The sequence below is a fragment of the Coffea eugenioides genome, chromosome 11, assembly GCF_003713205.1.
Source record: "Coffea eugenioides isolate CCC68of chromosome 11, Ceug_1.0, whole genome shotgun sequence".
Lineage (NCBI taxonomy): Eukaryota > Viridiplantae > Streptophyta > Magnoliopsida > Gentianales > Rubiaceae > Coffea > Coffea eugenioides.
In genome coordinates this window covers 45,396,496-45,407,968 of record NC_040045.1, presented here as the reverse complement: position 1 = coordinate 45,407,968, position 11,473 = coordinate 45,396,496, and the positions used below count along the sequence as shown (strand labels likewise).

At 37.7% G+C, this 11,473-nt stretch overlaps 2 protein-coding genes across 2 annotated transcripts; both read left to right on the top strand.

Moving 5' to 3' along the window:
* The first annotated feature begins 4,364 nt into the window (after positions 1-4,364).
* Positions 4,365-5,478, top strand: LOC113751801 (40S ribosomal protein S27-2). The gene is made up of 4 exons (XM_027295944.1): positions 4,365-4,475; positions 4,658-4,759; positions 4,957-4,985; positions 5,110-5,478. The coding sequence occupies exons 1-4, from the start codon at positions 4,473-4,475 to the stop codon at positions 5,234-5,236; spliced, it is 261 nt and encodes an 86-aa protein (XP_027151745.1). The 5' UTR covers positions 4,365-4,472; the 3' UTR covers positions 5,237-5,478.
* Positions 5,479-10,248: 4,770 nt separating this feature from the next.
* LOC113752708 (ethylene-responsive transcription factor ERF115-like) lies at positions 10,249-11,403 on the top strand. The gene has a single exon (XM_027296786.1). It carries the CDS (start codon positions 10,249-10,251, stop codon positions 11,401-11,403), a length of 1,155 nt encoding a protein of 384 aa, XP_027152587.1.
* The last annotated feature ends 70 nt before the right edge of the window (positions 11,404-11,473 follow it).

The following is an 11,473-nucleotide window of genomic DNA, read 5'->3' as shown; positions in this document are numbered from 1 at the left end:
CCCACGGTTTGATTTTGGATGCATGTAAGTTGTAACTAACTGCCTCTGCAGAAGGAAAAATACACTAGTAGTATTAATTAATTAATTTGATTATCTGGAGACAAAAGATGCACTCTACCTGCTTTTATGCATGCTTCTCTTACTTTTGACACCCAATTTGGATTCTTTCCATTTATTATTCTCAATTTACTATCAGTTCATATACCTATATCTAGTTATCAAATGTTACATATTCGTCTCCTCCGCATGTAGACCGACTGGTTCCATAACCTGATAGTTGCCAGTAGATTTTGTAATATATCCCTGTGTGATACCTGTGTATCCTTAGGACAAGTATGTCTTATAATCAATCTCTGTGTGTTATCTCATTGTGCATTTTTGTATATGTTCTTGAGGCAAGCAGGTATTGTGATCAATTCCTGTGTGTTATATCACTGTATATTCTTGGGGCAAGACTTTTAAAAGATTAGTATGGCCAAAAAGTTAGGATATCCTAAGTAAAAAAAAAAATTTGTTGCGGATTCAATCCTACTATACCGTTACTTTTATGCTTTTTCATTGAATTCTTATTACTTAGAAATCAACTTATCTGGAAATGATTCTGCCGTTTGATCATTCGGTGATACTTGAAAGATGTAGAGTTACAAGGTCTATTATTGCACAACTAAAAGGCCAAATGTTGATCTTTTAATTATCGATTTTTTTTTTTGCAACTTGCACTGAGTAGGAAGAAAAATACAATGGTTGCCTAAAACTTATTGAAATCGGCTAATTCCTTAAAATATTGTTGGAAATAAAAAATTTTAAAAAAAAATCGCACAATTGTGGCTCTAAAACTACTCGACAGGATAGCACCAAAAAAATTTTAATAAAACTTGTACTCTGCAGACTGCAATACTTGTCCTCGTATTAGTGTTTGATAGAAAAGCACTAAAAATATGACCAGGGCACAAATTAATAATAGTCAACTAAAGCAGCAAAAAAGTAGGATATCAAATTTTTTACACCAAAAAAACTAAAGCACCTCTACTGATGAAAATGTTTATTTACACTCTCAGTTTTTTTGTTTTACACCAAAAAACTAAAGCACCTCCACTATGAAAATGTTTATTTACGCTCTCATTTTTTTGTTAATCACATTTCTATTATCATTTTAATCATATAATTTTCATTTATCAGATTACATGATAAAATAAATAGTGAAAATGTAATCACACTTCTATTATCATTTTAATCATATAATTTTCATTTGTCAGACTACATGGTAAAACGAATAGTGAGAATGTAAATAAAAAAAATAGAGTGTAAATAAACATTTTCCAAAAATTAAATTGAACAATTCAAAAGGCGATGGTATGGATAGTTTCTAGGGCATGAGATGATTAAATCAAGATCGATAAGATCGAGATAATTTACAATCTCTTGCTTAATTTGTTGAATTTATGTAAGTGAATTGTGTTCTTAACTTCTCAATTTTCTTCTCTTTTTGTATATTCAATTTTTTTTTATTTTTCTTACCAAGTGAAGTGATTAATATGAATGTTTCTCTCTTAAGAATCAAGCAAATAGGCTAACTACAATATGTTAGAAGTCCAGTTTGGCAATTAAATTTTTGTAATTTAAGGAGTCCAGTTTTTGATGAATTAAAAATACTTGTGTCAAAAATGCATCTTTATAAGTAGCTACAACCCCGAACGGCCTGAAAATGGTGGCAGTCAGATTTGTTAAATTTTTTTTTTCCCTTTTTCCTTAAATACAAAATGCCCCCCATAATCAACAGTGAATACCAAATCACCTCTGTACTCGCAAAATACAAAATACACACATTACTCCCAGAAAGCTGTACAACTACTGGGGTTTTTTTTTTTTGAGGGTGCACAACTACTGGCTTGATTAGAACAGACTTTCTCGCGAAAGCAAAATTGCCCTCGTAAATTCTGGCACCCAAAGGTTTCATTTTTATACGGCTGCTGCTTTCCTATGTAATCAAAATTACTCCGCTCATGTTGGATATTAAGTTACAAAAAGATAAAAAATTGCAGAACAGTAGTAAAACACGCTCAAAAAATGAAAATCCGCAAATATCCAATTATCAGTAATCTACTAACAAAATTAGCTCAATAGCGAGCCATATGACGGTGGAAGAGACGCAAAAATTGCACCCAGCTAGTTATGAAAAGAAGAAAATTTCATTTAATAAGTGAACATAAATAAGTTTAAAGAAAAAAATGGACAACCAACGAAGAGGAATATGAGAATGTTTAACCAGCAAACTTTGTAAGTCAAGGAATATGGGGCTACATGGTTAACAGAATAACACAAAGAAGTGCTAAGCCTTATTTATTTATGTATTTATTTAGGGTAAGACTAGAATAGGGATGCAAACAAGTCGAGTCGAGTCGAATCAAGTTTCGACCTAATTGAATCAAGTCTCAATATAATTTTACGAATTCAAACCTGACGAACTCAAAATGTCAAGTTCGAACTCGAATTCGAATTCGAAATTAAAAAAATAAAAAATAATTATTTTTATTTTTTAAAAATGAATAAATTAATATTTTTTTAATAAATAATAAAAATATTATATAAAATAAAAAATATATATGTAATTTTACTATTAAAATAAAAAATAAATAATCGAGTTCAAGTCGTTTCGCGAGCTAATGAACTTAGTAGTTTTGAACTCGAGTTCGACTTGGTCAGTTCAAACTCGACTCGAGCTTGATGTTGACCGAAGTCGAGTCGAGTTTGGACTCGAGCCGCTCGCGATTGGTTCGCGAGTCGATCAAAAGTGGTTCGATTCGTTTGCAGTAGACTAGAGCCACGAAGTGTTAATGATTCGAACGCTAATGGTCCATTTGTTTCGGTGTAAAATATTTTTCAAAAAATATTTTCCAAATTTTCCAATGTTTGGATGCAATTAGACCACTAAAAACCTTTTCTTTAAGAAAATAATTTACATCATTCGATGAAAAACAACTTACGCAATAGATTTTCTGAAGTTTTTTTCCCCACTTACCGTAAGTTATGAATCTGACATCCAAAACTACCTATTTGTATCACCGTTACATATTCTCGTGGGACCTTTCTTTTTAGTTTGGGAAGAATCAGTTTATGTCTTTAAGAATGGTAAACAACGTAGAGTACTTGCGGATATTTTGTCAAAATGATGTTTTAAAAGTTAACCAAACATAGAAAATCATGAAACATCAAAATATTTTAATGAAAAATGTATTTCACTGAAAATATTTTTTCATGGAAAACATTTTACATCGAAACAAACGGACCCACTGGTGAGATGAAAATGCATCGGGGCTTAAACTTGCTAAATTCGTTTGGCAATCTACCGGTGCAAGTTTTCCTCTCCAAGTGTGCAGCTTGAAACACCTCACAATAATCTGAACAGAATCAACCAGACCATCTTCTGTGATTGGATAATTGATGCCTAGGTTACACAAGCTTGGGCTAAAAGAATTTGAATGGTAGTGCTATGCATATCCTCATCAAACGAAAGAGAGCATAAAATAATTCTTTTTTTTTTCCGGAAACAATAGGAAGAGCATAAAATAATTCTGGAAAAGAAGTTGAACAAAATATACAGTCAATGGCAGTACAAAGATCTGTGCATTAATATGCTAATAAATACTGTGTGACTGAACATAATGTAATTAAGTAGAAGTAAAACTTAAAGCAAATCCAAATAAAGTAAAATCAGATTCTTCCACATTTTGTGTGTTTAAGGATAGTTTGCAAACAGATGTGATTTGCACTAGAAAAATTTGGGTAAAAATTATTGTATGTAAGTCGCTAGGTTTGCCACCCATTAACATTGAGTGTTTGGATAGCACGTTGATTTCAAATAATATTTTGCTTATTTTATAAATATATTTTTCAATTCATCTTTTTATCTCACATACATCACATAATAAAAGTTGCTATAGTAATCATTTCAAATAATATTTTATTTAAACACACTCACTGACGTGGCCACTTATTCAAACAAGAAATTTGATTAGAAAGGTAACAATGGACTAAAAAATGAACTTTTTTTTTAAATTTTTTTAACGTGGAACTCATTTTTAAATTTGAGGGAATTTTCCATTGAAAAAAGATAGCAGCGGTCTACTACTAATCTTAAGGGGGGTAAAAAGGAAAATAGAAGCATCTCGTGAGGGCAATAAACTGAAAAGGGAATTACTCAGGAGGGCGGAAAATGAAGACGGCGGCTAATGGACAAGCATACCCCCGGTGCCCTAGAAAAGCAGAGTTGAGCTAAATAGAGGGTTGAGATTATTCGGTGATGGAGCATCCAACGACTCACATTAAGGAGGTGATCGTATATAAGAATCGCAGAAGCCCTAACCGCTCCGTTACTTCACTTCACCTTTACAGGCGCCCTCGAAGCTGCTGGCTGCTTCTCTCAGGGAATTCGGGTCTGTTTGATTCCTTGAGCTTTCCAAAAATCTCATAAGATGGTAAGTTGCTTGCAGTCGTCAATCTTATACTGGTCTCGTTGTGTTTGATCTGAATCTGCTCTGCAAAGTTTAGTATCTTCTGATTGATTATTCGTTAATACTGTATGTGTAATATTTTGCTTTTAGAGAGATTAATTTTATGCTCTTGTTTTCTTTTTCTTTTCGGATTCAATCATCTTAAGGTGCTGCCAAACGATGTCGATTTGCTAAACCCTCCTGCTGATCTGGAGAAGAGGAAGCACAAGCTCAAGCGGCTGGTGCCCTCCCCCAACTCCTTCTTCATGGTACTATAGCTAGTTACTCTCTCTCTCTCTCTCTCCAAACCCCTTTTTTTAACTCTTGTCTATTGCCTTATACTTTTCAGATTACTGATTTCTTTGTTTCTCAAGAAAATAATCACATATCATCCATTGATAATGAGTAATTTTGTATAGCCTGCTGATGAGTTGTTTTTTGTTTTATTTTGGTGTCATATTTATAGGATGTGAAATGTCAAGGTTGCTTTAACATGTAAGTTACCACGTCCTTGGACCAATACTAGTATTTTTTGCTTCCTTGGCTGGTCCTGTTATAGCTTAATTTGGTCTGCGTGATTGTGTGGAATTTGATATGTTCCATCTCTGTGCATATGCAGAACCACTGTGTTCAGCCATTCCCAGACAGTGGTGGTCTGTGGTAACTGCCAGACAGTGTTGTGCCAGCCCACCGGTGGACGTGCCAGGCTCACTGAGGGATGTTCTTTCCGAAGAAAGGGTGACTGATTCCTTTTTTCTTTTGTTAAAGGGAACAGTTAAAACAGTTGCTAGTTTGTTGAAAGTGAGAGAGTCGGGCTGAGATTTTGTTATTTTGATTGTTGCTTTTGTTTAGCATGTAGTAGTTAAAGAACTAAGTTTTGGATCTATAACGACTTTGAGTTCTGTGATTACTTTTAAAGTGAGAATATATTTTATTTGGGTAATTTGTTTTCCTTTTGAAGGTAATTTTCACTGTACTTGTTGGTTTGTGCCTGTGTTTCATGTATTGAAGTTTTTTTAACCCCTCTATCAGTGCGTTACCTCTTTGATTTTCACTTGTGCTAACCAATGTGGTCATGATCTGGGAATAGCTTTTAATTGCATCGTTTGTTGATCCTAAGTCACTAAGCAATTCCTGTCATCTGCATCATTGCATGTTACCCTGTAATAGAGAAGCGAGCGCGAGAGTACCAGTTCAGCAGGTAGTTTTGTATTCGTTCATAGAGATAGAATCTATAGCAAATGAGGGCCAAACCATGGTACTTTTGCATTTTTTCTTGAAAGTGCACCTGGCTATGTGCATTATGAAATGTTTCTTAGTCTTGATTCTTTGCTCATAGTGCTTATTCTTTCTGCTTACCACTTCTATGGGAATATTCTATGCGTTTTTGGGATCAATGATCATAGTCTTAAAGCTTGTACCTGGAGTCTTGGAATTTTTGCAAGGGAGAAGATTGTGTTAGTGGTAACTAATGATATTGAATTGCTTAGTGGAAAAATGATCACAAAAATGTTATTGGTGCAAGGATCCATGTGTTTAATAAAAAAGAGTACACATTATTCATTTAATTTAGGGGCAGGCATCCTAGTTGTAACAGAAGGTTTATGGATTGATCTGTATCATATTGTGGTCAATTTCTACTGTACCCGCCTAAAATACCTCATTTTCATCTTCCAACTGGTTTTATTTGTTTGTGGATGAAGTATTGGAGGCCTTCTACTTGTTTATTGCTTGATGTCTCGGAATAGGGTGGGCATTGCTTTCTGCAACGAAAAAGGGGGAGCAAGTATGGTCTTGCTGAACTATCATACGTTGGGGTTTTTAACTGTGATTTAGTTTGGTGGTGGTTGAAAATGAATAGGACTGGGGGCCTCTCACTCCTCCCCTACTCGTTGAAATTACTGAATTGCAGATAATGATGTATTTTTTTTGAAATTATCGCAAATAATGATGAGATACAACAGCTGAGTTATAACACGCATCCTTTTTAACTCCACTAAAGCTGGGAGAAAGCCCCCTAAGCCATTTGATGAAAGTATTCTTTGAGAACCAGAAATAACAGAGAATTTTGCGGTCAATAAGCACAATAGCCACTAAACTAGTAGCTTATTGTGGTAAGAGTGGTAGAATAGCATGAGCAGGGTGGTGGTAGTTAACCCTCTCTCGAGCGTGCCTCAGTGAGGCACATGACCTTTTTTTTCTTTTTTGTTGTTGTCAAAATGATAACATTCTTTGTATTGATTTAACTTGATAGTATAAGTATAAATTACAAAAGGGGCAATCTGGCCTCATTGTTCTTCTGTACTAGATCCTTGATCCAACTTGGGAAGTTTGTTTGCCATTTTACGTCATTAACAATTTTCAAAACAAATTTTACTAGTCTATGCTACAATTTATTGCTTGTTCTATAGACAAAAAAAGGAGAAAGGGCACTGGTCGAAAAACTCACTCAATTCTTGTGTGTCCTCCAGTACAATGGTAATATTGTAGTCATTGTATGTAATGCTGTCGATTACACTTTTGGCAGTGGGATTGGATATCAATCTTTCTCCAAACTGCTTCCTTTTACAATTGAAGAGTTGTTCTAATTGCCAGGGCCTCTTCTCGTCTTGGTTCTCTTATCTTTTCGTCGTTAATTGCCCAGGCTTTCAAAATGTGTCCCTTCCAGTTCCGAGCTACAATTCCTTACAATGCCCCGGTTCACTACTTGAAAAATAAAAATTGTTGACTAGCAAGCTCCTAATATGATATATCCTGCTAATAAATTATACACGAGGCTGCGGTCGTTATCCTGAGTCTTAGTCCAAAGACAAATTCTTAGTAAAAATTGTATGAATTGTATCATCACATCCCTCATTCGGATAAAGAAGATGTAAGCGTCTACACAAAGTAGCGTTGTTTTTCCTAGCAGTACTAACTAGTCCAGCTTTTAATGAGGTGAAAACGGAGCCAAATTATCCGGGCATTAGGCTGGTCGGGGTCCACTAATAGGGTCAAACACGATTCCTCCTCAGCGGGTGCAGGATTTTAGGGGCCGAGTTAGTGTGAGTCACCACCATCCACTGCGAACGCACGTCTAAAACAAAAAAACAAAAGAAAAAGGCCCCAAATGAAAAGTGGGTCGAGTATCTTTGAGGCACGGAGTCAAATGAAAAGTCAATTAGTAAATAGTTTATCGGCTACTTTGCCATCATGCTAAATAAAACACACACACACACACTATTAAGCACTTGTGATGATTAGTGATAATTGATTTAGTGCACAAACATATATTGTACTAACAACTAAAAATCTTCAAGCAATTTTGTTGTATTTAATAGTAGTACTATTAAGTTAAAAACAAATAAAGATTCTAAAATGAATTCGCCTCCAATTTCCACTCGTAATCCAAAATCCTGCCAAAACATGTTTCGTTACTCTTTTTTTTTTTGTCAATTATCACCATGTATTTTCACTCTTATTACTACTCTAACCTGTTCTAAGGAAGCGATCCAACTCTTACTCCTATTCTAACCTATTCTAAGAAAGTGATCCAATTGGATCAAAGAGAACCGATGGGGATTGAACCAGTATTGGACTATACTGGTGCACTACGTACTTATATGAATTTAGAAGAAACCACATTAATAGCAACGTGATGGTAGGTAGGATTTGAATCCTTGACCTCCCACCCCATGAAGACGTGGTGAGCAACTATTTGTATGTGCTCTTCGTATAATAAACCCTTGTTGCGTCCTTCAATACCAGAGAAAAAAAAAATAAAAAGCAATTCGCGGGATCAAAGATGTGCATAAGACTTGGTCAACAAATAGGCCTGAGATATGTGCAGATGCCAAATTATATACTCCTACTCCTACACGAGGGAGTGATTTGAGAGTTTGGGGTCTCCATGAATTGGGGTGTCACTGCCGGGAATTTCAACGTTCATGCTTCGCTAAACATAAAACATTGCACGAGAAGTTGGACGGTTGCTTGTTTTCTGAGTTTGACTTGCTTTTTGTGGGTGTGTGCGTGTAGAGTAGAGGATTGTGTAGGGTTTGAAAGATAGGCCACTAGTTTGACTGGAGAAATTACGAGTGGTGAAAGAAAGCTTCGTAGAATCGGTTAAGGTGGTGGTGTTGGGGACGGCATTGATGCGGAGAATCATCATCAGACAGACATCCCACCTGAAAATTGGGGGTTGGGGCTGAGCTCAAGGGCTTAAGCTGCAGTGATTACTTTTAGAGAAAAGTAATAAAATCGGTGGTACTAAAATCAAAAGGCAGAGCGAGCATGCATGCATGTACACTAGGGCACTGACTAAGCGTTATGTCCCGCGGGGGCGCGAGTCACATGCAACCCAACACCGACACCAATTGCCTTTCTTCTTTTTTTTACCCTTTAAATTAACCCAATTTCTTGGGCCTTGGGTATATGGCCGGGCGCACTAGCTTTGCAACGCCACTTGTGGTCAATCATGGCTTTTTTTTTTTTTTTCTTTTTTCTTTCTAGTGCGGTGAAAAAGGTGAATTTATATCACTTGTTACTGTAGCTAGTAAAAGCAGTAATACATTCCTCCTCCTTCTTCATCTACAATTATTCCGCCCGTAATATGTTCGTGTCTTTGAACTTTTTAGTTGCGAAATTGAAATGAAATTTGATCGAGTGAGAGTTGAGATTTAGAAGCACCTTAACACTTTTCAGTTGCTAATCATATCATATGGAAGTTGATTTTATTTAATCTTTTATCCCATGACTTAATCATATGGCCCCAATGCCTCCAATCATAGCACGCTTAATGAATCAATCCAGAAGACGACGATGATTGAATCTCATCGGGCAATCATGAGAATGATGAGATACAGAGCTGAGTTACAACAAATCATCATTTTTTTTTTTTGGAGAGGGATACATGTGGATACATATGGTAAAGAGGTAGACGCATGCATGCCAATGGAGATCCACGGTGATGATGGCATCCAACTCTCTCTCTCAATCTCTCTGTACTGCTAATTATTAGTTGATCCTTGAATGGTCCGGTCCACTGCTCCATGCATGCTCAATTTACTCAAATCATGCATTCGGACCAGAATTGGGCAGTTCATTTGAATGATCTAAAAACGAGAGAATTAGGCCCTAAATGCCCTGATACAACAACTTCTTAAACCCTTCTGTCCTGTCCTATTTCTCCTTAATTACTAATAATCACTGCATAATCAAGTTTTATATATTATTGGTCAATGTCAGGCATTCAAATGCGAGACTAGCTAGGCAGAGCGGTCTCTTGAATATAGTATTCACCAGATAAATGGCTCTCATGATACTCTGCTCTTTTTTTTTTTTTTGTAAGTGATGATTGAATGGAGTCGGACTAGGAGGTGGTGGTCAGTTGTAGCGCCCCCCCCCCCCTTTTTTTTTTTGATTGCCAAAATCCATGTCCCATGTCCCATTGATTGATTTACTACTACTACTACTAGTAAATGTAATGGCACAGAGTGATGAAGAAGAAAGAAAGATGTCAAGAGTAGTTTAAAACTAGACAGCATATGCAAGGCTATTAGGCGGCTAGGATTGAGAAACTGAAATACTATTAATTATTTAGTAAAAAAAAAAGCCCACAGATGGCTGTACTATATATATATGTGTGTGTGTTGTGTGATGATCAGCTCAGCTAAGAGCCTTCGCATACACTGCCATTCCCGCCTAAGGGTCACTCACACTGCACACACACTTGGGACCTTGTACTGTACAGTACAGCAGCAGTACCGGATAAGGGAACATGGATATGAGTAGTAGTCGCGGCAGTAAAAGCAATGATGAGGTAGTATTAAGTGGAAATTCAGCAGCCTCTCCCAACTCAAAGAGTAGAAGAAAGAATCAGCAGCAGCAACAACAAGATCAATCAAGCGGCGGCGGGAGCAGCAGGTTCCTCGGGGTGAGGAGAAGGCCCTGGGGCAGATATGCCGCAGAAATAAGAGACCCCACCACCAAAGAGAGGCACTGGCTGGGGACATTTGACACAGCTGAGGAGGCAGCCTTGGCTTACGACAGGGCCGCTCGCTCCATGCGGGGCTCCAGAGCGCGCACCAACTTCGTCTACTCAGACATGCCTCCCGGTTCATCCGTAACCTCCATTGTGTCCCCCGACGAATCTGATTCACTAATGCATCACGCACATGACCATGACCTGTCCTCCGCGGGACTAGTCCTCTTCTCTAATTCTCCGCAACAACATCAGCATCACCAGCAGCAGTTCTTATTCTTTGGCGGTCATCATGAGACTAGTAACAATCACTTCACGCCGGCTGGGGACGGAAGGGGACACTACTGGAACAAATGGAATCATCATGCTACCTGTGGTGGTGTTGCTGCTGCTGCTGCCGGTACAGGTAATAGTACTAACGTGATCATCAACAGCTTGTTCCAACAGGAGGAGGATCAGAATACAAATTCTGCTGCTGCTCCTGGCGATTCCTACGATAACATGATGAGTAGCTTCTTGTTGTATGGGAATAATAGTGACGATCGCTCCTCCTCCTCCTCGGGGGCCGGGGCAGAATTGCCACCATTGCCGCCTGATATTACGTCAAGCTACTTTGGGAGTCCGACCAGCGAGCCACCGCTACTGCTTTCAGACATGGGCCGCGGGATTCTGAATGACATGAGTTTTCTCGAGCTGTCAGAGCGGCCCAGCCGCCCAAGTTTCAGCAGCACACAAGGAATAATGGAGTATCACGACCTCGTCAATTCAGGGACGACTGGGACTGCCACTGCAGCAGCTGCTGCTTCTGCAGGCAGCTGCGACTTCGTGCATCCTTCCTCCTCGGATAGTTTTGGGGCTGATCATGCCAATATTCTCGATGATCATCATCATCACCTTTCCTGCTCCTCTACCAACAACACTATTAATTTCTCCAGCTTTGGATGGTTTTGACTTTTGAGACTACTTGGAGGTAGTTGATCATTCATGCAGGGTCTGTTAGTTTTGTAAGGTTCCAGCTTCA